Genomic DNA, 26,856 nt, shown 5'->3' on the forward strand with positions numbered 1-26,856 from the left:
TACCTATTGCTTGGTTTAAGTTGAGTGGGAAACACAGTTGAGTAAAAAGCAGAGGAGACGAAAGGAAGGAGAACAAACGTGCTTAATGTTTCACCACCATGCTCCAGACTGTGTAAACCTGCACTGAAAAAGCTCCACCCACCTGCTCTCACCTCCACTCTACACACTTTGCTTTCCTGAGTCCAATGGATAAACATGACCCGGTAGGTTCTGATTCTTGCTGGCGTGTATTCACTCAATAGTCAAACTTCCCACTTAATTACTGTTCACCTGAATGATGGCTGTGTTTTCTGCTTCAGTTTGCATTGTTTTGAATTTAGAGAACTGTGTTGCTTGTGAGTATATGTTGCATTCTTCAGAAGGCTGAAGAATGTTGTTCAGTAAAGAGATTACAGAGCGAAAGATTTGACTTCACTTTCCTTCAGGTGTTATAGAGGCTTTCTGTCTTGGCTTATATAGTCTATATGGGCAATTATTTGTATTCTTTATTCAATTTTAGACTGTGTAATATAGAGATATGGTATAGATGCACGAACACATAAACAAATCCCTGTGTCTGTGAAATTGTGTATATTCCTGATGTGATGATGGAGGAAATAATGTTATTAAACTTCACATTTTCATTGTACTAACTCTTGTCTTTTTAGATAAAATAAAGAGAGAGATACCTGTAATTGCACCTTTCTGCATTTCATTGTATGTTCTGGATGTTGTGTTTGAATCTAGAATTATTAATTTTGCCCATACAAGGCTGGCAGATTAAAAAAGGGGGACAGTTTTAGTTTACCATTTTATATCAGATTATGTTGTAGCTTACCCTCAACTGTGCTAACAGAAGAAAATGGATGGATGGATTTTGTAATTTTAGATGTCATGGTTTGTGTGAGTGATGCTGTCCTTTGTGTTGCATAGATCCTCTAATTTTTCCACCTTTTATTTATAATAATAGCTTGAGAGCAAACTGTGAAATATGACCGTGTGCACTATGCTGAGAAATATGACTATACCTCCACCTAATTCTGCTAAGGCATTTGATTACAATAAAGTAAGGTTTATGCTGCCTATAGGTCTTTAAAAAAAAAAAACTATACATCTTTGTTGGTGAGTAATGCTTGCCTTCACAGTTTCACACTTTTACTGAACTTAACTTGAAACAGGTTTAATAGCAAATCTAAATTTTGAGAACTATATGCTCGTCTCCCCAGTTTATGGAAGTGTGATCACATTGATATTAGAAAAAGGTCTCAACAGCTGAGGAAAGGCAATGGTCAAGCCCAAAATTTAGACTGCATAAAGGAAAGTATTTCTTTAAGGGTTATTTACCAGTGACCCTACCCTAATAGCACATCTTATTTTTTCTCAATTTCTTGGTGCGGTTCATACACAAACTGCAAACTGCTCATAGCAGCAGTTTCAGGATTGAAATCACTTACAACGTGACAAAAACTGTTTAAATAATGTATGTATGTATGTGAAAACAAACAAATGTTTCTCTTTCATGCTATAAGAATGTCAGGAGGTCAAATGACTCATCAGAAACTTGTTTTTTCACATTGTATGACTTTCTACAGAGGCTTAGTTGATAATGGAAACAGGTGATTAAGGCATGCTGTGTTCAAACAGGTACAGCCACAGAGCATTTAGCATTTGCAAACGTTGATATCACCAGCTGCGTTCCCACATGTCGCATAAAGAGCACAGTACTAAAATTAGCACACGTTTTAATTGCTGTACAAAAATACTTTTGCTTAGTTTAGCTGAAAATAGTTTCACATGTAAGTTAGTGACATGTTGGTTGGTAGATTTTGTTACCTTTAGACACAACCAGGCACCAGTAGAAGGTTTGCCTCATTAGACTGATCTACAAAATATATTTTTATTTGCTAGTAGGAAATTCCAGGTCTTTATCCATTGTTTTACAGTGATTTCAGATATGTAATCAAATTAAAGCTTGCGTGTCAGGTTTGTGACATACACATCACTCATGTTTTGATACTGCTGAACATCAATATATCAACACAATGTTTGGAATTGTAGCTATTTTCTGCCAAGACTGTTTTAATTTGTTTCCTAGAGATATGTTAAAGCAAATCTCTGTTAATTTAGCTCTTGGTTTTTCACTTGTACAGCATATCTGTTTGTCTTTTTAGGGACCAAGAGTTGATATTGGCTTTTTATTTTGATAAAATCCATGAGCCATGCTCCAGCAATGAGCATGGGAAAATCTTAGTAGTTCACACACTTTCAGTGTGTTATCCACAAGCTCAGCAAAACTTTTTCCTCTGTGACTGCTAAGAAAATTCTGCACAACCTAGTTGAGCTGGGTTCAGTTTCATTCGGAACCAATCATCAAACATCCGTTCGCAGATTTCAGGACCAGCAAAAATGCTTTCCTTAACTTTGTTTTTACTTTTCTTGAGACCAAACTTATTTCTTAAATGCTGAAACATCATCGAAGTTGGCGAGTACTTGGAACATAATTTTCCAGTTTGGTGTCAGCCAGTAAAATCTGCTAAAATACAGGTGAAAGAGTCTCAGAAGGAAAATGCTTGTTGACCAGTGTTGTTATTCTTATTAGATTAATTTCCGGTGAAATTAATCTAATAAATTAATCAGACCATTTGTCATTAAAACAAGAAAACATGAATATTGAAGAAATCAGCAGAAAACTTGGTTTAAAACCAAAGATCATGCTGTTATTGATGAAGAAAATAACAAATCAAATTCACATTTTTCTGCCCAAATTTGATTTAGCACAGTGGACATAATTTATAAGACTTTAAGTACTTTGTAACCATATAACTAGGTAAAGATTGACTCTATCTGCATACCTGGTGTGAACACATGAGGATGAATCTTTTTTAACTTGTTTGCTCTAAAACAAAATTGCAGTCTATAACCAGTGCAGTCTTCTAATAAATAAATGTATCTTAATTTTAAAGCTTAATTAAGATTCAACATTATTTATGACCGAATTCAATTGAAAAAAATAATATTTTAAATAACAAAGAAAAAAGGGTTTTCTTCAACCAACAGATTCAGATTTATCCCTGACAAAAAATAGACAAACATCTTTTAAAGCGAAACAATGGGCAATGAACACCATGCTATGTTACACAAGTGCTACACCTATGGCAATTATAGTCCATTGTGCACACTCACAGGGTTTTTTACTGCTCCTGACTGGGTAGCAGAATCACCTGAATCACCTAGCCAGTAAGAGAAAACATACCTAAAATGCCATTGCACACTATTTCAAGGAAATGGTGCATGTGACACTGAAACACTAGCAGCACAGGCCAAATTCCTTTCAGAATAAACACAGCATGTGTTGGTGCAGTGATTCTCAAAGTGTGGGATGGGGGCCAGGGGTGATCATTGTTAATAATTGATAAAAATGGGGAGGTATGGCCCACAGACTAACTTTATCATCTTAGGAAAAAAGAAAACGAGACACCGGGTCAGTGTTAGGGTGCTGGATTGCTGGATTGTTCCGTAGTAGAAAGGCAATCAGAGAGATATTGTTATATGCAGTGATTCCAGTCAATGACACCCTAAGGTTGACAAATGCTTACTGGAACTTTTTTGTTGACCAAAAACAATACCACACCCTCTTAAAACAAACAAAAAGAAAAAATGCATTAGAAAGTGTTGCAACATCCTTGTTTTGCCCAGATTAACCTCCAACACTTTTGGGAGAACTTATTAAAGTAACACTTGCTAACAACGAAGTGATACCAAAACCAGTTATTTGGTAGATACAGTAGGGAAACGCACTACGGCTGACAGCTGCTTAGACACCATTCTTTTACTAAGGTGGCTATCTAACTAGTCAGTAGTCTGTGCCATGAGTCACTCCCAATGAACACATGGTAGACCTTTAACCCATGTGGATTAAAGTATTTGAGCCACTTATTCCTCTAAGAAAAACCCAGCGAACAAACTTGTTCTTAGGTGCATTTTTCCCACTATCATTTTGCACCAACTTGTCCCATGCAAGTCTCCAAATATGGATTAAGACCTTTGTTTGAAATTCTTGATATGGCTACTAGCAGAGACGATATCACTGAGAAATGAGGAACATACTCCTAAATCTGATCTGTTAGACACTGTTGCCAGGATACATCACTTCTTTCTTTGTGCCTATAAGGTTGTTGAGCTGGTGTAGACTTGATAACAGTGTTTGGATATCATGGAGGACAATAGGTTACATGCAGACTCTTGACAACCACAAATGTGCAGAGTCTTAACAACAAGAAACACATATGGATGATTTACCATTTTAGCTCATGTATGTCTAATTGTATATATTATACCTAATATATATGCCTTAGAACATGACTTAGTACTGGAAAAATCCTTGTTGGCAAGCACAGGGGTCACCAGGTTTTTACTTATCTCAGGAAGGCCCACTTTGGCCCACTTCTCTTTACAGAATCAAATCCTTTAGTTTTCTTGGCTGCTGCTTGGCAATTTGAAACTTCAGCTCTCTCCACAGATTTTCTATATGAGTGAGTTCTGGCTATGCCCCTGCATGACCTTGACCATGGTCTTGCACATGGTGGTGGTCAGAGTCAGGTTTCTAGCTAGGCTGTAGAGGACCAAATACTAATTTCCCTCATTGACATGCAAAACAATTAATAACTTTGATTTAATTTGGTTGAAATTCAGAACGTTCAGGTTCTCCCCATTAAAATAAAACTACTCTCAAGATGAGCAAACATAGAAAGCAAACAAACAACATCTTGTGCCCAAGGAGTGATTACATAATATTGGACATAGACTTCACATGACATTGTTTGTTATTCCAGTTAGAGATTTTATCTTTGAAATCTTGCAGAGTATTTGTTTTGCCCTCATTGTTTTTGTCTTTTTCTCTTAGGGCACCCCCCCTCCTCCCTACTACTCTGTTGCTGTCCACACACAGCCACCCCTCAGGTCTTATGAAGAGGTGGTGTATGGCTTCGGTCCAGGGATGATGCCCCCAACCCAGCCACGTTACATCCCTCGGTATCCATCATCTGTGGCTGTTCCCCAAGTCTCACAGCCCATCACAAGTGAGTTATACCCGCTCCTCCCATATTTTCTAGGAATAAAATCCACGTATTGCAAATGTACAAACAAAATAAATGCTGAGTCAGAGTCGCTCCAACGATCATTAATATGTGTGTCACTATATGCTTTTGTTCTGACTGTGTTTAGTTCCAAAGAAGAAAAAGGGATGCTGTGAGAGCAAGAAAAGGTGCATTGGTGTGTCGGTGTCAGTCCTACTGTTGCTTGCTCTGCTGGGGGTGGCCATTTGGCTTGGAGGTATACTTTGATCACTGAACAGTGTCATCAAAACTTGTGAACTAAGTTATTTGAACCTGTTGTATCTGCATGTGAATCTCAGTTACTTACAGTATTTTTGTGCCCTTGTGGTCCTAAGAGTGTAAGAATTTATCTATTTTCATTTGCTCATTTTTGTGTATGTTGGTATTTAAAAACAGTATGAAGCATAAACTCAGTTATTAAATGTCATTACCAGTATATAACACATTATTTTGCAACTATAAATAAAAATGGAATGGAATTATATGAATTTTTTTACTTCCACAGAGATTTGTTGGCACTGACAAAATGTTTTCTCTGTGTGGTCCGTTGCATGCGGTGCTCACTTTGAAAATCATTTATGTTAACTGGAGTACGTATAAATAGTTGCTGATATTTATTAAGTGAGATGGAAAGTCAGTTTTAAGATGCATATTACTGTTCTTATTTTATTTCATTATTTTGTTTGTGTGAAGGATAACAATAATGGCACACTCTACCTCTACTTACTTTAAAATCATTACTACATACTCTCCAACCACAGTTGTGTACGGCACCAGGAGAGCAACATCAGCGATCCACTACGATGAGCATGATGGGAGCAATGATGAGAAAACCCAAAGTGCAGTTTTGCCAAAGGACAACTGCCCAAACAATACTGTAATTTGTGATGGAAAAGAGGACTGCCAACATGGCACTGACGAAGCATACTGTGGTAAATCAGCACACTCATAAAGAAAGAAGATGAAGTAGGATTGGAAAATAACAATAATAATCTATGGAAGGAATATGTATCAATATATGTAAGAATTCTTAGGGGATCCAACTTAAATCTGAATCATGTATAATTGTATTGGCTTTATTCATATTATACACTCTATGTAATGCCTAACAACAAGGTAAATATATTAGAAGAATGCACAAGAACGGTCTTGGCAAATTAAACATTTTCTGCAAAATGAAAGCTAAAATTGCCTAATAGTCACATGTGCACATAATGGACTTAGGAGATTTAAGGTGTATTCTTTTTGTTATCCCTTCTTGTTATTACTTCTCCAGTGAGGTTTGGTGAGGGAAACAGTCTGCAGGTCAGAACAGCCACAGATGGCCGCTTCCTACCAGTGTGTAACCAAGGGTGGGATGACAATGAAGCCAAGCAGATCTGCAAGCGGCAAGGATTCAGAAAGTATGATCACCACTTTACCCTGCCTATTATTGTCATAGCTCACCTAAAATGTATTGAACATCATGTATAAAAAAGTTTAAAGATAGCTGGGTGCTGGTATAGTTCAGTAGAACAGGCAACCCAGACCATTGCAGAGGCCTGGGTTTGCATACACCCTGAGGCCCTTTACTAGCTGTCTTCTCTCTAGTGCCCTATATAAATAAAGGCTAAAAAGTTTAAAGGCAGCTGAGAAAAAATTTGGATCAAAGGTAATCTTCATAATATATCTTACCATTATCTATCATCATTTAGACCTAGCACGGGCTTCATGAATGAGTGATTTAGCTTGTCATTTGGAAGGGTCGATTTCAACAACAGCCCTTAAACACGTGGGCTTCAAACCCCAACCTGTAATTACCCACAGAGGTTCATGAAACATCACCTGATCTGCTGCTGTGTTTAGGGTTGAATTGATTCTCCACAGGAATGACTACCAGTGGGGCATCTCAGTATGATAGAAGCGCAATTAGTTTACAGATTCACTCAGATATTGACTGCAGAAAATGGTCTCTATATGTGCACGTTTATCTAATCATTTTTCTCTCTGTCTCCAGCGTCTATATGACAGCTACAATTCAATCAGATTCCACAGGTTTAACACTGAACAACAGTAAAAGATCTGCTCCAATCCAGGCTCGGGTAAATGTCAGGTACATATGATTTGTTGGTTAACAACATTAGCATTGGTTGACTGCATGTACCCATTTTAACATGTTTCCCTTATTGTGGCAACATGCAGTTCTCCCTGTCCGAACAAGCAGACTGTCTCCCTGCAGTGTGTGGGTAAGGAGCCTCCATCTGTTCCTACAGTCATATGTCACACACTTTTTATTTCTTTTTCTATGTCTGCCTTACACCCAGTACCTATGACTGAAATGCAGTTATTAGCCAGTGCAATACTAACAAAAGTATCTGAATCATTTTCTGAAAATTTCAAGGTTCAAGCATTTTTCTGTTAGAATTTTTGATAGCTTTGGTCAGTACACACGGTCGCAATCATGGGGATGATTGCTGGCTGTACAGTTATTCAGATGATGATAACTGACAACCTCCAGGAGGGTGAGCCACAGAAGGTCACTGCTGAAAAGGCTAACTTTAACAGGCAAGATGAAGCTTTGAAAGGATTGTCAAAGAACTTGGCAGAGCTTTGAATTTGGGAAAGAGGCTGCTATTTTAGCATTAAGAGCCACCAAATACATCTTGATATTAGGAATGTGAGAAACAATATCAAAAATGTCTTACCTGGACTTTATGTCCAACGTCCTTTTAAAAGATCAAATTGCATTTCGCATTTCATTTGTAAATCAAGGTCCTGAAGTCTGGAGGAAAGAGAGGACAGAGACAGAATCCAAAGTGTTTGAAGTCCTGTGTGCTTTTGCTGTCTATGATGATTTGGGGCACCAAATCATGTCAGTGATATTTTATCATATCAAAAGTTAATGCAGCCATATACCAGGAGAGAGAACTTCATGAGGACTTGATTTCTAGTTGGCGATTCCTTTTCCTAACGGAATAAAAACCTATCCACAATGCCATAACTACTGCTAAATGGTTTACCAATCGTGATCAGAATGCTGATAATCATTACTGCATTTGGCCAACCGGTCTGATCTGAATCCCAAAGAGAATCTATTAGACATTTAAGAGGAAGAAAACCCCCAAAATACAGATGACCTGAAGGCCAAAGCAAAGTAACTTGAGCTTCAATAACATCTCCAGATTGCCATACCTTCGATTCCAGATTTCTATAGATTTCTATAGATCATGATGAACTATAAACCCAGGACCCACTGCACCAGTGTAGGGTGCAACAGTGGATCCAATGATTTAATCCCAATACCTAATGGCAGTCAGGGGGCCATAGTCTAGCCTGCAGAAGTCTGTTCATCCTCTCATTGATATGGTTCTCCAAACCATCATATCACCATAACATACAGGTTTCTCTAGACCCTTTCAGGTCTCTCAGATATGGTAAGTGTGAACCTGCTCTTACCTGCGAAAAGCACAGGGTGCCAGTGGTGGGTCTGCAATTTCTGGTAGTGAGCACAGGGCCAATAGTGGATGTTAGGACCTCATCAAAGCAGTTAAGAAAACCCCTCTGCTACTTAACTGGCTAAAATTTGGCCTCATAAAATCTTAAGACTTGTTTAAAGTTGTGTAAAAATTACTCAAAGAGTTCTTAAGTTATGGCCACAAGGTGTTTTGTTAGGTGACCTTGATAACATAAAACATTGTGACTCCTATGAAGATCTAACAGCACTGCAGCAGCAACGCTGGCACATACAATGTATTTTTTTCTGCATTCATCAAGGATAAAACTGTATGCTGACAATAGTTTTGTTTCCCTTTCTTTCTTTTGCATGGTACCTTGCATTGTTGTCCAGATTGTGGTAAGCAGCAGGCCACGTCCCGGATCATTGGTGGCACCATAGCTAAAATAGGTCATTGGCCTTGGCAGTTGTCACTACAGTTCAGAGGATCCCATGTCTGCGGAGGAGTCCTGATCTCCCCTGATTTTGTGCTTTCTGCTGCCCACTGTTTCCCAAGGTGACAAAAAAAAAAAGAAAATAAAACAAACATACCTTTGTAAATGTTTTATCACACTCTCTTAAATTGACCATAGTCTACCTTAATAAACTCTCTGATTCCTAGAGTCTGTACATTGTAATTGTAGATATTTTAAGGTCCAGCTGCAGTTAACAATTCAAAATTCATACATTTTAAAAACCATAATGCCAATTATTCTGTGCTGAAATCTACATTAATCTGTTGCTGTCCATTGAAGAGTGTTTTTCGGGGTTTCAGAGACAACTCGGCTCTATCCCCTCAGAACTGGAGAGTATATGGTGGAACGGTGTCGCTGAACAACCTGCCTGTTCCGTACTTTGTTGAGAAGATCATAGTCAATGAGAACTATAACACTAAAACAAATGACCAAGATGTTGTTCTTCTCAAACTTACATCCCCAGTCACTTTCAATGGTTAGTTGCATCTTTACATTCTTTAACAAATGTGTGTAGTCATCCAACCTCTATAGCTGTGTTCAGATTTTAATAATCACATAAGTATGTGTGTGGGCATCATGTTGGAAAGCAGAGTGTGTGAAGGATTTAATTGCTTCCTCCATGGAAATATCCAGTACAGAAATCCTTCGATGATGAAACCTGTGTTTAATAGCACTATGGAGAGTGTTATGCATATATATTCTGCACAGTATAGTGGGGGAAATAATTATTTGATCCCATGCTGAATTTGCTCAAAGAAAGGAACAGTCTTTAATTTTTATGGTAGCTTTATTTTAAGCAACCATACACATTACATAAAGTTTTTCCAAATTCAGCAGGGGATCAAATAAGTATTTCTCTTACTCTCTGCTGTATATAGTCTACAGTAGATTGTGTAGATTATTAACAAAAACAGGACACTAAAACAATGTGCAGGATAGTAATAGCAATGAAAATATTTCCTTTGCTGCTCAGTCTGAGCTTTGAAAGCCTGTGAGTTCACAGTCAAACTGTTAATCTGCTTTACATAGTGAAGTTGTTTTACCGTATATGTACAGATCTATCTACAATACTATCCTTTTGAGCACACAAGGCGGCTGATGTGTTGGCAAAATTTAAATACATATTTTTGTGTTAACCAGATAAAGTTCAGCCTGCTTGTCTGCCAGCATATAACCAGAACTTTGTCCAAGGAACTCAGTGCTGGACCTCGGGTTTTGGCACCACACAGGCCGGTTCAGGTAAGCAGAAATTCAGAAATGTTAAGTATCTAGAAATCTAGACTAGAAATCTAGCAAATGACCAAGTTTTAGTTATTCATGAATGTAATTTATTTTACTGAATTCCCATGATTTCCATACTAATGTGTTGGGCAATACAGTCTGCCTTGCGTCTGCATTACATGTTTAAGTGCTGTTGTTTCCAGTAGTGTTTGATTGTTTTACTGTAGATAAGGCTTTAAAAGTTTAGGTTTGGTCTATGAGTGACGTTTAGCCATTTTACTCACTGAAACTAAAGCCTTAAATTGTAGGAAGTTAGCACCCACCCAAAGCATTGATAGAACAAAAAAAAAAAAAAAACATGAGCATAAATATTCGCAGCCTTTGCTATGGCACTCAAAATATGTCAGATGTTTCTACAACATGACTGAAGTCCATCTGTGGTAAATTCAGTAGATTGGACATTATTTTGAAAAGCACACATCGTCTATATAAGGTCCCATAGTTGATGGTGCTAATGAATTGTTGAGAAAGAATTGTATGGAGGTATAGATCTGGGGAAAGGTGCAGAAAAAAAAGAAAAAGAAAAACTTCTGCAGCATTAAAGGTTCCAGTGAGCATAATGGCCTCCATCATCCATAAATGGAAGAAGTCTGAAACCATCAGGGCTCTGTCTGGCCAGTCTGAGGTACTGGGAAAGAAAGGCCTTAGTTAGGGAGGAGACCAAGAACCCAATGATCACTCTGACAGAGCTCCATCTTTGCTCTGTGGAGATAGGAGAACCTTTTAGAAGAACAACCATTTCTACAGCACTACACCAGTCAGGCCTGTAAGGCAGAATGACCAGACGGAAGCCACTCCTCAGTGAAAGGCAAACTATTAAACATTGCTGATGCAATAAAAAAACAACAAAAAAAAAAATCTGCAAGCTGAGAAAGACTGGGGAAGGATTACAAGAAAGCAACATCAGGGAATGATGAGAAAGTAACCAGTATCTGTTGTCTATATAATCATCTGATGAAAAATATGCTTGAAAAAATAATGTTAACGACTGATGGGTGGGTGACAACTCTCAATCAATAAACAAAAGACTGCGAAATTATTAATCATAAAAACTGAAGAAAAATGAAGAAAACAAACAATGCACAATTTCTGTTGCTTAGACGGTGCAACTCACAATAATGTATAATTTTTACATCAAGCTACTATTGTGGGGTATTATATTGCCATGGAAAGGAAACAATGACGTTTTTTTGTTATTTCTTTTTTTTTTAAAGGTGTTGTCTCGAAGGATCTGATGGAAGTGAGTGTGGACATCATTGATACACGGGTGTGTAACAGTCGTGATGCTTATGGAGGTCTGGTGACCAATAATATGCTTTGTGCTGGGAAACTCGAAGGAGGCAAAGACTCCTGTCAGGTGAGCAGTCAGTATTAAGGAACAGCTAACAGAAATCATATAAGTATGCATGGATTTGACCATCTAGCAAACTTTGGAGTAACATTTCTGTTAATCAAGTATAATATATTTTTCCAGGGTGACAGTGGTGGACCTCTGGTATGCCAGGGAGAGAGTCGCTTTTACCTGGTGGGGATTACCAGCTGGGGAGCTGGCTGTGGTGAAAAAAACAAACCCGGGGTTTACACCAGAGTCAGTAGTGTTCTGCCCTGGATCTACACAAGCATGCATGTAAGAGTGAAAGCAAAAAGAATAAATAAGAACTAGAAGGGGAAGGCTTTCTCTATGTTAACTCCTCCTTTGCCTCTTGCAGAGAGCTATGGTGTGACATCACTTTGCCTCCTGCTGGTGTTTTCCTCCCAATGAAGTTGTCTTGAGGGAGTAGCAGCATGACAGAAATGCCCACATACATTCATTAATGTTGTGCTCATCATCTATACTCATCCCAGGTCACATGGATTTAATATATTTTACACTACCCACATGTATACAAGCTAATCAGTGCACTGACTTCAGTCTTTCAATTTTGATTTTATTCTTTTGTGTGTACTAAAGCTTATTTTTAATTTAAGTGAGCTTTAAAAGCAGATTTTTTTTTCAATTGTATCTTATTGTAATTCAATGAAAGGCTTTACTGAGGTTCTACTGAGATTTCCTTAATCAGTTTGTGGTTGATTAATGTATGATTGTGTATGATTAATTATTATGAAGGTGTTTTTTTCTCCCAGGAACCCAATTTTAACTGTTGTGTACCATATTAAAATCAAAACATTTTGTGCATTACCTTGCACTTGAGTCACTAAGCAGTGCACTTAAGCCACTACTCATGTTGGGATTTTTCTTGAAATTGTTCTTGATTGTATGCCATTTTTCCGTATTCTTTGTTATGTTCATGTCATAAGTTTGTGAAGGATTGCGCGAATAACAAACACAACATATATCAGATAAAGAAGGAACCATCCACTCCCCTTTGTTGTGGTGTTTAATGATTTTGTGAGCAGGAGGGTCTGTGGTGAGCGTGCCTGGTGTGTGAGAGAGGGAGAGATGCAGAAAGGGAGCGGCAGGGACGATTCCACGCACTAAATAAGCAGTCACTCCAGGAGTCACACTGTTGTCGTCATCACATCTATTTTTCCAGGGGAAGTACATATGAGCAGGTTGCACATATTGACAGATGAGAATACTTGAAGCAGAGTCCTTGTGAGACAAACTGATTGATTTTTGCAGGTGGATATCAGTTTGTTAACCAACGGTCCGCTGGAGAAACAAAAGGTAAGTTAATAAGCGACATATTTGATTGTGTTATTCATATAAAGACAAAAAGGGATCCAGTGGTCTAAAAAGAATATGAGTGCAATAGGACTGTAAGGCAAGGCAATTTTATTCATAACGCCTCTCCAGTGTGCATAAATTGTGTCTTTCGTGCAAACTTCTTTGTGGAATTATTTTAGGCAAACGTGCGGTGTCATTTATTATTATTATTATTGTTTTCAATAATAACCACCTGTCTGGTGTACATGGTCACAATAACTAATCGAGCTGGCATTTTCAAGGCTGCTTGTTATTTACCACGCGAACATGTACCACGAGGGTGTGTCTGTTGGCACTAATCGCTGGCTACGCGGATATTGCAAAAACGGGATAAAAACCATTATTAATCCACTTGTCATTTTCAAGTAAAATGAACTCGTTCGTTATGACACTGCTGTTTAGCTGTTTCCGTGAAAAGGAAAATCACCAGGCGGATGATGGCTCGGGTTTTCTCAATCATCAGATAATCCACAGGTTGAGAGACGCAAAAGTGGATCAATGCGAAGACGTCACGCATCGGATATTGAGGCATATTGTGCAAGGTGTTTTTTGTTGTTGTTTTATGTCAGTCAAACCAAACAACACGTAACTTAGCTCAGAGCCTTGATGGATCGTCACGAGTAATAGAGAGGTTATCAGTGTGTGTGATTGAGGTCTCCCTTTGTCCCCGACAGGCGACTTTATCTGGAAACAACCGCTGAATGTACGGTCACGCTCATTATTTATTTATTTACTTATTTATTTATAAATCAGTTATCTTAGAAATCGTCTCAATGTAGGCCAGAGATTTCGACCTTAAAGATGCACGCCACACCCCTTATTCCTGTTTAAGTGGAGTCAGTGTTGTCTCTGCTTTAACCCATTTCTCTTTCGGCGCCACAATTGTCAGTTGGAGACAGTTACCATGGCGATAACTGGACACTAAATTACGATGGCTGTCATAGTGGTGTAACATCATTATAATGGTAGATATAGAGGTCAAGGCTGTTTTTTGTTTTGTTTTGTTTTGTTTTTTGGATTCATGCATTGTACAGCTGCCCCACATTGTATTGATGTTAATATATAGGGCTCTTTTCATATTTAGTTGGATTTATTGGGTTTAGATAATGCCTCAGGGTTATTAGTCACCCAAACTAATTTCCTTCAGACACCCGTACTACTCCAAAGTGTAAAGTGAAACAGGAAGATATGGCCCAGTTATCCCAGACAATATTTTAAAACTGTGTTAAAAGGTACGCCTGATAGCTAACCAATAGATCTACAAAGCAAATAGTGTGGTATCAGTCAGGGAAGTGCAAATTGAGGTGCAAATGAAAACTACACGAATTTGCACTTCCCTGACTTTGAAGCACACAGGAAATGCCAGTGGGGGAAAACAACAACAACAAGAACAAAAACATCTGTCATGTGATAATTTCAAATATCACCTAACCTCTGTTTCATTTGGTACATGATAGGCTATTGATAGAACTACTATACTATTATTACAGTATAGGGTCTCTATCTTGCAATATAAAGCGCATTGAGGCAACTGCTATTGTGATTTGGCACTAATATGAATTAAATTGAATTGAATTGACTGAGTGTTGGTGTTAGTGGGGTGTGGTCATCTGTAAAAACACACACTGTCATTTTAGGATGGATTTTCCTTCATGACCTTGTTGTTTTCCCCCCCCACAACTCCTGCATGAGAGTTACACATTTGCCAAGCAGTATAATGTCAAAGGTTAAACCATTATTTTTTTTCATGTCTCTGTGATTCTGGAGCACTCTGCTGCCCTTGTGTACTTCACTATCTCACTGCTGTTATTGCTTTGTCCCTCCTTGGCCTTTGTTTTTAAAGCTCTTTGCATGTTATACTGTAAATGTCACTACAGTACAACAGGCTGCCCTACCACAGTCCTCTCCCCTCAGACAGTGTCTCCTCTGCATGCCCTTCACCTGTACTACCAGACAATGTCTAACCCTGTCAGCCTGTCTCCCAGTCTCACTGGCTTTCAGCTTGCCCTTTCCTCGTCCCAACATTACAGGAAACAGCCTCCATTCAATGTTGTTGCCTTTTCCAAACAGATATCATCACCACGTCTGCCCTTTTCTAGTTCTGTACTCTCAGAAAATAGAAAGCCTGGCTGAGGAACTTGATATTACCAAACAATGGTGCAGATTAGACAGAGGAAAGATGGAAAGGCAACTGCTCAGGTGTCATGTTCACACACAGGGAGAAAAAGGCTGGCAGAAACAATCAAACGATACATTATATGGGGAAGTACAATTGTGCCAAATGTCTAACTCGTTCTCACAGGAAAAATATGACACTGACCCACCCAAGGTCAAAAGTTCTACACTTCAGAAGGAAGCCAAATTGAACTCAAACAAAAGTCATTGTAATTTTTGTACTCATCTGATGGTCATGGATATTGGCCAGAGAAGTAAGTAATTTTAAGCTAAACCTATGAAGCTGATATTTTAGTACTGGTGTATAAATGTTTTGTCTTCATCCTTTTGTGGGATATTTGATAGGACTTGGTAGATTACTGGTTTATGTCATATACAAGTACATTGTAAACCAAATTATGATATTTTCTTAAATATAACCAAGTTATCCCATATGGAAAAGATATATATAAATCTTATAAAGTTTGTATCTGTCTTGTGTGAAACTTGTATGAAAAACATACAAGAGTGAAAACACATATAAGATCCCTTGAAAAATTATATAATGAAACTTGTATGTTTTGGATACTTACTAAAACAATATATGAAAGTAATGAGAAAGTGGCTACTTTCATGAGTAAATCATATAAGTTTTTACTATTTCTTTTCCATATGGGATTTAGTGCCTAAACCTTACCTAACAGTGAGTAAACTGTTAAACTGAACAGTGACTGAAACCGAAAAGAAACAGTAAGCAGCAAAGTATAAAAACTCCACTACTGACTAGATTATATATAGTGTTATATATAAAACACTCAAATCTAAGGAATTTCATTCCTTCAAACACAATATCGTAAAAAGGTAGTGTAAAATAACAGGCATCAACTATTTTTCTACACATCTCATCTTTATGTCTAGCACTCTAAATAAATATTCTTCTGCTTTTCAGCCATTAAAAATCAAGACTTTTTGCAGGCAATCTAAAATCAATCTAGAATCAATCTAAAATCAATGCCTCAATTGCTGAAACCGTTGCAGAACTTTTTCCAAGATGATTTTTTTTTACTGCTCAAGGGACAGCTCTCTATGTCCTTACAAAGAGGGATGAGTGTTGCGGTCTGAATAAACTTGCTATATTTTGTGTGACGCTGATTGCGTGCCCTTTAACCTCAGACTATCTTTGGCTACTCTGAAATCAGCTGAGGTTGTCCGGCTGGCCACTTAACCCTGGGCACTTACTGTCATATCTATGCCATTAGCAAGTGCCTGAGTAAGAAGGACACAAAAGAGCATCAAACTTCTCTCCATCAGCCTTGGTATGGTTCTGTCTACTTTTTCAAAATTCTCTCCTTCCATTAGCACCAAAGTGACAGATCGAGCTTTAGATTACCAGTGCAAGAGAGCAGCTGGCTGACACACATTACGCCATATTGCTCTTGCTGTATTATGTTGAGACATATTATGCCAAGACATTATTCACATGAATAAGTGAACAATTCCCCATGTCAGTATGACCTCAGATTATGCTATTTGATATAAAAGCAATCTTGTGTATGCACACACACACAGGTGACATGATACATTTTCCTCATAATGTTTACTGATGCACAGCCGGTGGTAATGCATCAACAAATGTAACATATTCAGGGAGGAATGATGCCACCTTGTAAGTGCTAATATTTACTAATAGCCACTTGAGGTATTGCAAAAAACAAAAACAAAAAAACAAATCATTGAAAAAACCCATTTTCTCCTTTTATAATTAAAAAGCCTTTTAAAAAGCATTCAGGTCACTCTCCCTCTATCATGTTCATAAATGTAATTTTTGTGATGTCATCAACAATTAAAGGCTTAGTGGAAATCTGATCTGTGGGTGGGCCCAGGAGGATAAAAAAACTTTCACTGACTATTGATTATTTCTGATAAAGGCTCATCAAGCAGCCAACATCTTTTAGAGCACAGTTGCTTCTTGCTATCTGCCTTTTTATTTATTTATCTCATATCATCCTTGATAGTGTTTTTCCAACAGCAGTTTAACAGCATGTGAAGAGTGAAAGATGAAAGTGAAAGACCATTGAAAAGGGAGTTGCAGGTGGCTCACGGTCAAATACCTTCCTTTATTGTAACCATCATCACGGCTGTCAGCTCTTTGATTATTGTGATTTTAGCCACAGTAAAACTAGCATGAAAGATGAAGCATTAAAGATTAAAAAAAGAAACTAAACAATTGTCCATGAAACAAGGAGTGTTTGACAAAATAAACATAGATGACTTGCTTAGCTAATGAATGACCTATTTTTTTTATGCCTGTTGCATGCTGCACGTGAGCAGATGCAGTGTTTATTAATAAAGTTGAACTGCATGTTAATCTTCTCAAATGCACACCTTGAAAAAAGAGGACAGAGCTTTCTGTCTTGTCTGCTTAGTAACAGGTGTGGGGAAAAAAAGTCCTGCGCTAAAGGAAGCTATTTTCTTTTCTATCACTGGGATGTTACATAGAACTTTAAAGGTCTTAATAATGCAACATATAAATGAATACATTGATATTATTTATTTAAAAGGGACAGTGCATATTGTTGAATATATCAATGTAAATAAACAGAGTTAGCCAAAAGGCTACTTTTCATCTGTTGTCCCTGGCAGGTCGGACTAAAACGATAAATAAGAAATTCAACACACCATCAAACAATGTACACCAATCTAGTCCATACACAACAAATTTAAAGCATAAAATTTCATAGGACTGTAAGAAAATGCAGAACAACAAATGTTGTAATTTTTAAAATACATTAAAAATAACATATATTAATATCAAATTCATGATCACAAATCTGATTCCCCTTTAGCCATTATTTGAGATGAGTTTTAAATGATTTGAAGGTAGTACATTCTCCTATTACAGCTGGAATATTATTCCAAATGTCACTACCTTTAACTGATAATATCTTTAACTGATGATTCCACCTTATGATTTGAGAATCACAAGGTGGAATCTATAGAAATGTACTTGTGTGTGAAACAGGCATTTAACAAAAAATATTTCTTCTGTTCAAGGTCACATGCAAGGATTTTTGTTTCAGATGTATCATTCTATTGGATGGGACAGCTTCATCTGTTCCTCCATCGTCATCTTATGTCACATCATTTTAGAAATGTCCCAGTTACTATTGTGCTGTTTAGATCTGTTTATAGCTCACAAATCAAATAAGCGGAGCACAACATACAAATTGCAAGTGCGCAGGAATGCTGTTGTTCATACTACAACTAATGACCATAATGGGATAATTTGTTTGCTTAAATGCATTATGTCCTATACAAGTGATGCAGCTGAACACAGGCAAATAGACAGATGGCTAGATGGACATAAATAGACCCAGTCAATCAGAGGACCAGTTCAGTTCTCTTAGAATTAGTAGTCGATACTCTCCGTTAACAGTACTAAAGTATGGGTTATAAAACCTCTGGAAGGTGCAGTGCAGACATCCCATGGTTTGTTTATAGATCATGCATGTTGAACTGCAGACTTGTTTTGTTTTATTAGTTCACACAGAGCATTGTTCTGCTCCATCAAATCCATTGCTGTCATGCTGTGTTTCCCATCTATATTCATTTAGAGTGAAGGATTATAGTCAATAGTCACTGTCAGCTGATGTATAACAATCTATCAGACACTTTATTTGCACAAGCTAATTTGATAGGGCTTTGGACTGCTCACTAAACACTGATCCATGACACGTATTTGCATTCAACAGCCATGTACAGTGGTATCATGATATTAGAGTGACAAAAAACATAAACAGATTAACTGAACCTGCCATATCTTTTGTTTGTTTACATGCTACAAAATAAAATCAAGAAAGTGGTCTAAGTTGGTCTCAGAGATTCAAACACTAGAGGTCAAAGGTGAGACTCATTCATTATGCTAAAACACAGCCAAAAAAGACCAAATCTGTTCATTTTACACATTCTCACACACCTGAATTTTTATCACCAGATGGTCTGGATGATGTCAGAATGCAAACTGATTAACTGAGTTTCAATTTTACTATAATTCCCTTTACAACTGATCACAGAATAACTAGGAGGGAAGAAATTTCATAAATTGACTTGTTGTAAAAAAAAAAATTGTTAATTGAGGGTATAGAACAACTTGATGCATATTTTTTCAGCACTTGAAAGTTGAGCCCAATTCTGTAGTCCTTGGATTACTGCACTGTGTTCAAGGACAGATTTTACAATCTCACAACTTTTCTAAAATCTTACTTTAACACTGAGAAGTTTCGGGACACCCAACATTATTCACACAAGTTTTTCTCAGTGGATTTAAACCAAGCAACATGAGGCAGCATTTAATGTCTAGAAACTGCTAAAACTTCCCATCCATCCATCCATCCATCCATCCATCCATCCATATGTGTAATACCTTTCATTTCTATGTTACCGTGAATTGTGTTAATGATATTGTGAAAAACAAATGTCCCTTCCCTGTACAGAATGTCATGACAACCCACGTAATAACGCTCTAGATATTTTAATCTGGGTCAAAGTGGGGAACCCACCGGCTGATTGACACTCCAACATAGCGAGTTGTGGAGCCATATACCTTGGATGTCTAAAAAATGATTAATTAAATAAACTGAATATTAATAAATACATAAAATATTTTAGCTCATTATAGTTTGCCTGGACATAACAACATTATAGTTGCCTGAACATAAGAGATATCTCTGTAGCAGACATGGTGTGTGTCTGCACGTGGGTGCGCACTGAATAGCCTACATAAAAATAGGTCAAGGTTGTGTGATGCCCACAGAGACGAAGAAGCAGTCTCTGCCAGAAAAAGAGAACATGTATGGCTCTGAACACAGATCATTGTGCAAGATAAAAGCTGTATCCACAAGCATTTGACATCTGCTATACTCCAAAAGGCTGGACAGAGCAAGTGTTGTGCGTGATGTGAGTCCTCTTTCCTCTCACTCAATAGGTGCGTAATTGTGTGGTCATCATCTTGCGCAGTATACCTTGAATGCATGTTCATTGTTGCTGTTTTTGTACCAGACTGCAGACATGAATGTGCTGGAGTGGAGTGGGGAAAACAAACAATCAAACAAACAAACAACAAAAATCCCCCTGACTGTCTATTTTGTCTTTCTTCAATTCTCTCTCACCCCCCCCCCCCCCCTTTCTTTTTCATTACTCTGTGTCAGCAGTTGCCATGGAAACTATTTTGCTCATCGTCTCTTCACTCCTTGTATATATGACTGGTAAGTACAACCCTGCTCATGCAACACACACGTGCATCCATGCATACAAACACACATGCATGCACACTCGCCGATTGTCCATAGGGAGGCAGTGTTGGTGCAAGCGGTGACATTTCATGGAAAAGGACTGGGGGTGGACAAGTCAAATCCATAGAAAAACATCAGTTTAAGTGTGGATTTTACTGATTGCATGCCTGGTCTCTTATTGTGTGGGACTGAATTTGCAAAGATATGTTTTTCATCTTTCACTTATGGCCCTCTAATTTCCTGTGTTTTTCCCCTTTCTGTTTTCTTTCCACCTTTTCACTTTAACCACTTAACACTCTGCCTCGCAGCTGCAACAAACACTGATACAGAGGGGGGTGAGTACTCTTCCTGTGGTCTCTAATGGGGTCAAACATTGATCTTAAGTGCTTTACTGATGATCTATTCATGTTTAGATCAGACTCTTCGGATGTACTGATAGAGCCTTAAAATTACCAGACCAAGTTATTAACCCAAACAGATTCTAGTTTTGAAGACATATGAGCAGTAATTTGGCAAGAAATAGAGTTGATAAAGTAGGATAAATATATAGGATTTCAAAATCTATGAAATCTAAAGTGTTGCATCTAAAGAGCACTGTTTCAAAGTCAAACCATCATAATGCTATTACTGAAAAATCACTGCTTGAAGTAAATGACATTTTATATGAAATCTATTTAATATGTGATATTATTATATGCAATATTGTTTCATGCCAGCTTTCCCCAGCTTATCTCCTATTGACATATAAAGCTATAAATATTTGTACATAAATAACAAGAATCTATTAAATAAGTACCATGTGTTTTATATTGTGTATATATTTATGTAAGCTGGATATGATAATGTGTGAAGTTACAATTCGTTATTACATTAGAGTTTCAGCTTACAGTGCCACTCCAGACTGAAACTAGAAACACACTGACTTAGGCTTAGTATAGTCATTTTAGCACAAACAAAAATACTGAGATATCCTGAGATACTGTTATTGAGATAAACATCCTGTTCACAATAACATTTTGTTTCTGAAAAAACAAACAAAGAGTATTTATCTTTTTAAACACATGCTCTTCCAGTCTGTATTAGCTGAGGAGAGAGACAGATCACTGAGTTAGTGGTCTTCTATATCCATTTCATTTTCATTAACAGAGCAATAATTTCCTGAATGACTACCAATACCCTTAGGAAAGCTGATTTTAGTTGACTAATTTTCAAGATGAGTCATAAAAATAATTATATAGATTACAAAAGAAGAAAGACATGGATTTTGTCACAAAACACTCAGAAAAGTGTATTGATAATAGTGATACAGGCTTGCAACTGAGACAATGTGTTTTGATTTCTCATTGTGGTTTTATAAATGTGTTTGTTTCCCTGTTTGCAGCAACCAATACATCTGAAAACCCATTTATTTATGGTAAGTTAAAGCAAAACCTTCTGAAATAACTAGCACATTGAAAGTAATTACATAGACATAGACTCATTGTAAATCCCTAAAAATAAATAAATTAAAATTTTTATAAAGCATTATTTGCGATAAACAATGATTAAATTACACCCCTGCTGTTGCTTTCTTTCTTCTGCAGACTATGAGACCTTGAGGATTGGGGGATTGGCATTTGCAGTGGTGCTGTTTACACTTGGCATTCTTCTAATCCTCAGTAAGTTAACCTTGTGTGTGTCGTTTCATCATGTCTACACGCGCTCTCCACTATAACCAAATGTTACAATTTAATTATAAAAAACTGCATTTTCATAGAATTTTCACATCATTCTACTCCATGACCTTTCTTACGCGCTGTTTCACATAACACTTTAATAGTGATGACACAGATGTTTCGTTCACAACAGAACAATACAGCTGACAGTTTAATGTGTTTCCAGGTCGGCGATGCCGCTGTGGTATTAAACAGAAGCCCAGGTATGTCAGTGTCCCTCTCTGATGTACAGAAATGATTTTTTTTTTGCTGCATGAAGAGCTTTTTTGGGTCATACTATTTGATTTAGTTACCATGACAACCTGTGGATCCTCTCTTCAGGGCCCCCGGAGATGAAGAGGCACAGGAGGAGAATCTGATTGTCTCCAAGGGTAAGATGCACATTTTAACTCTTGTCATTTCCTCCTCACCTCAAGCTCACCCTCTGACATACATCCATAATTAAGTTTCCTTCTGAGAGAGCCCATAGAACACAGGAACTGGGAAATCTGCTCCTTTTGGCTACATTTCAGAATATCTGCAATATCTGCTTTTTTTTTTTTTTTTTTTTTTTTTTTTTTTTTTTTACAGTTAAAAGGCTTTTAAACAATCAGTCAAATGTGGGATCATTTTTTGCAGTGTTTCTGCTCTCATGTTATCCATTTGTCTAAAGCTACTGATGGAAGATGCATTGTGATCCTTTGGTCACATAAAACCAGTAAAATCACAGCAAAAAATATACTTTACGATATGTTATAAAAGAAAAAGTGCAAATATAGACAGTGTTATTACTGTCATTATTACATAACAGTGCTTGATATATTTCAAAATATTTTTAAATAACATCTTGAAGAGGACATATATTCTTACACCCCACAAAAAGTTGGTGTATACCGTGTATTTCCCCATTATGTGGTTTTCAAGTTTTAGCTTAGAAATATTGCTTAGACTTTTCATTTTAAAGTGGATTTAGTCCACTGTATATAACCCATGTTTTAAAGAGATGTTTCAGCACCTGTTGCTTTAAATCTTAGTGAATCTTAGCTTCTTTTCATGCCGTCTTCAAGAAGAGCTCAGTGATTCACAAGGTAGCAGGGAGAAAGTTTGTCTTTAGGCTTTAGACCACAAAGTTTTTCTTTAAGATATTATTTTTAGTTTTAAAGTGAAAATTGGTTAAACTTATGCAACAAAACTACTTTAGGTTTGGGGAACAATCAAGGTTTGAATTCAAGTACACCTTTTCAAGAAAGCATATGGACTATGTGTTTTAATTGAATATTTTGATATGATATTTATAGCATTTTTACTGAATTGCATGAGTTAACTTGTGTGAGTTATAAGAGTATCTTCCACTCTAAAATGTGCATACCTTGTACATTAAGTGAGTGAATACATATACTCTACAGTAGTGCTCTTTGTTATAAGGTCACAAGTACAAAATCCAGGTACTCCTTGCATACTTAATGGCCCTCAATTAGCAGCAGAGCCCTGAGCATTGTCCTTCACCTTCAAGTGATTGCAAGTGAGTGAATGTTTTGGCACAGGAGAGGAATATTTAACAAGAAATAACTCTAGGCAAGTTTAATGTTTTGCATGTTCGCTTCAGCTAACTCACTCATCATTGACCTTTTTCAGCTGCAGCAGCTGCCAAGGAGACTCCACCAGAGAACTGAGGCAACTCTAAAGAACTACCTTCTGAAATGAAGATTTTATTTGATACTTGTCTACAATAATAGTGAAGGTGTGGGTGATTATTATTACCGGTCATGCGATAGGGTAAGAGGGGAGGTATATGTTTAGAGGAGTAATGCTGATATGTACATAATTCTTGTGCCTGCTGTTCTTCGTTGTGATCATGCCAGTCCCTCCCTCGCTGCCTGTGCTCTTGTCCATTCCTGTGCCTTTCTGTGACCGTGTCTCCACTTCATTGTCGTAGCCAGTAGCACCTTTAATGCAAGATTGTCTTTAAAAGAAAAGAAGACTTTCAAATCTTGTGTGACCTGCTGTTCCTAATTGTTTTGTTAATTGTCCAGCGTCATATTTTGCCACAGTTAGAATATAACACATACATATATATATATATATATATATATATATATATACAGTATATATATGTATCAATACGATATGTGTATAAGTAGTACTGACAGTTCACAGAAATATGAATATCTTCATTTACGTTTAAGTGTGAATGGCTGGGTGTGTTTGTGTGGCCACATGAGTGTAGTTATGTGTGCATGCATATCCTGTATGTGTATGATTGTGTGTACATCACAAGTGCATGTGCATCTCTACATGCAAGTGTGATGAGCCTTATATAAGACAATCTCAACTGCCACAGCTCTCTTGAGGGAGCACAGTAGTGTGCAGGTGCCTGCATGGGCCCCTCCACCGCAGTGTTTAACAGTTCATAGTGGAGGAAGCTTCTGCATCAGCTATCTCACTGCCACCTTCTCCACATATCCACTCCACTGCTCTGTCACTGGCTCCGTCAGGATTAGCTAGTCTCCAGCAGGCTATAATTAGTTTTCCCATACACACTCACTGGTGCCACAAATCTGTCGAGCCAGGGTATCGTTCTTTTCTCTTTGTTATTTGTTTAGTCAGTCTCATGATGTTTTAAATAACTAGACATGCATTACACTGCCGGAAGAGAGATTAAGTTTGTCTGTGGAGTTTGAGAGTCGTGATATTGATATTATTTGTTTGCCAGACTACATTAATAGTAGCCTAATGTAAGCCAAATTATAGAGAGAGTATAGATGACTAGTCCTTGTTGTCACCCTGCTGCCAGGTCGGGTTTTAACCAGTATTAAGTCTGAAATTAAACATGACAGCTAAACAAGTAAATATGTTCATTCTTCACACAAGAGCCTTGTTGTGTGGCAACCTGTTGTGCTTTGGCATAAATAAAAGTGGCGGAACACAAAACGTGTATTTTTTTGTTTATTTCTTTTTTGTTTTTATCTTGCTGAAAACCTGATTTTGTTGTAGAATTTGGATTCTTATTGTTTTCTTCAGGGAACTTTCTATAAACATTCATTTACATGCAAACGTCAAACAGCATTTGAAATCACTCTGCTGTTTTCCAATCAATGTCAGTCAAGGTTATAATACTGTCACTTGGGGCTATGAAACCATGTGTCAGGGAAAGATTTCTCCACCTGAAGACTCTATAACATGCCGCATTTTCTGTTACGATTCCAAAGGTTGAAGCAGCTTTTGTTTATTGGCACCAGCTTGCAAATTTTATGAGACTATAAATATGTAACTGAGCGGCTGAACTAAAATATGCCTGAGCGTGGAGGGGTGGTTTAGTGGGTGGGGATTTCTACTGTGGGAGTCTGGTCTGGAAATGCAGACAGGGCCACCCGCAGACACACCTGGACAGTGGTGATACAGAGCCTTCTGCAGCTCAGGTGAGTGACTGCTCTCTTAAAATAAATATTAAAATAAATGTGGCACAATAATCTGTTACCTTAAAATTATTTAAATAAATGTTAGAGCTGGATCATGTATGGAAGATACATGTTTTAATAGGTTTAAGTTAATCTCTGTGTTTATTTCTGTATTAAATGTGAATTACCGGCATTCCTGCAATGAAAAGTTTAACCTTTGAATGCAGGCTGTCCAAATAGTCCAAAACATGTTCTCATGGCTCAGTTAATATGTGTTGTAAAGCTGGGTTTAGAGGACAGTAGTTTGTTTACTAAATATCCTGCTAGATGCCCACTTTTAAAGAAATCTCATAGCAGTGATGTAGTGCTTGACTTTAGGGGTGCTGTCTTTATTTGCCAAAATCACTATATATCAATTAGGCAGTCGTCACAGCAGCTTCTTTTCCATGTTCTATCTATAACCTCTATCAGACTGTGCAAGGTTCAAGGTTAATGAATATTGGAGCTGTAATATATTAATGAGTAACTGCCTGGTATGCCCTTATGCTCAGTGGTGCATTGAAAAGGCCCAGGCACATAAAGGATTAAAGAACTGACGTTCACAATGCACACAATGGCATGCTTGAAGTAAGTGGAGAGAGCCAGGGAAAGTCTCAGTTCTTTAATCTGTTTAAGTTAACAATTAAAGACTTGGAGATCAAACAAGAAACGCTTGTTTGTGGGAATGCGTGTGGTTTTGGTGGTGGGGAGGGGTGGTGAAAGATGTTGGCAGAATGGGTGCGGAAGAAGAATCAATACTGCCATTAACCTCTCAGTGAAGATCAAGGCAATCGCTTTGCCATTAAGACTGCAGTAGGCAACCCACAGGGCAATTTGTTCAGGACATATAAAGTTTCCAAGCCTTTCAACTGCCTCTCATCTAAAGTGAATAAGCCCAGTTAAATTAGCTACTAGAACAGTCAAACTTTATTACAAGAGAGGGGCTGTAGAAACAAAATGCCCACAAACTTTTTAACCCACACACGCTTTCACATACCAGACCCAATGGTGGGAATGCTATTAATACAAAGGTTTGTGTTCAATAATTTAAAACAGTGGACCTTGGTGGATCACCGGTTGGTAGATGCAACCCCCCATCGCCCCACACACGCACACTTTAAATAAAAAAAAACCTATTTGTATTATCTTTTTGCAGTTTGACCAGCTGAACACACAAACAAGACAAGACAACATGTCTTCTCCTAAAGGTGAGTTACACAGCAGCTGAACTGCTCATTATGAACAAACGCC

At 37.6% G+C, this 26,856-nt stretch overlaps 2 protein-coding genes across 3 annotated transcripts; both read left to right on the forward strand.

The window, feature by feature from the left end:
- Positions 1–32: 32 nt before the first annotated feature.
- Positions 33–12,501, forward strand: tmprss13a (transmembrane serine protease 13a). Its single transcript, XM_004543688.2, has 13 exons — positions 33–203; positions 4,883–5,057; positions 5,203–5,310; positions 5,855–6,025; positions 6,370–6,496; positions 7,090–7,185; positions 7,275–7,318; positions 8,920–9,082; positions 9,341–9,516; positions 10,182–10,280; positions 11,537–11,679; positions 11,797–11,949; positions 12,032–12,501. Exons 1-13 carry the CDS (start codon positions 186–188, stop codon positions 12,044–12,046), a joined length of 1,488 nt encoding a protein of 495 aa, XP_004543745.1. The 5' UTR covers positions 33–185; the 3' UTR covers positions 12,047–12,501.
- Positions 12,502–12,744: 243 nt separating this feature from the next.
- fxyd6 (FXYD domain containing ion transport regulator 6) lies at positions 12,745–25,097 on the forward strand. 2 transcript variants are annotated; one of them, XM_004543686.5, is made up of 8 exons: positions 12,745–12,990; positions 20,391–20,447; positions 20,783–20,809; positions 21,856–21,888; positions 22,058–22,132; positions 22,356–22,392; positions 22,511–22,560; positions 23,804–25,097. In XM_004543686.5, the coding sequence occupies exons 2-8, from the start codon at positions 20,399–20,401 to the stop codon at positions 23,839–23,841; spliced, it is 309 nt and encodes a 102-aa protein (XP_004543743.1). In that variant the 5' UTR covers positions 12,745–12,990; positions 20,391–20,398; the 3' UTR covers positions 23,842–25,097. The 2 variants fall into 2 exon arrangements, with proteins under 2 accessions (XP_004543743.1, XP_004543744.1); XM_004543687.5 differs by having other exon boundaries at positions 20,394–20,447.
- Positions 25,098–26,856: the final 1,759 nt, after the last annotated feature.

This window comes from Maylandia zebra, linkage group LG14, assembly GCF_041146795.1.
Source record: "Maylandia zebra isolate NMK-2024a linkage group LG14, Mzebra_GT3a, whole genome shotgun sequence".
NCBI lineage: Eukaryota > Metazoa > Chordata > Actinopteri > Cichliformes > Cichlidae > Maylandia > Maylandia zebra.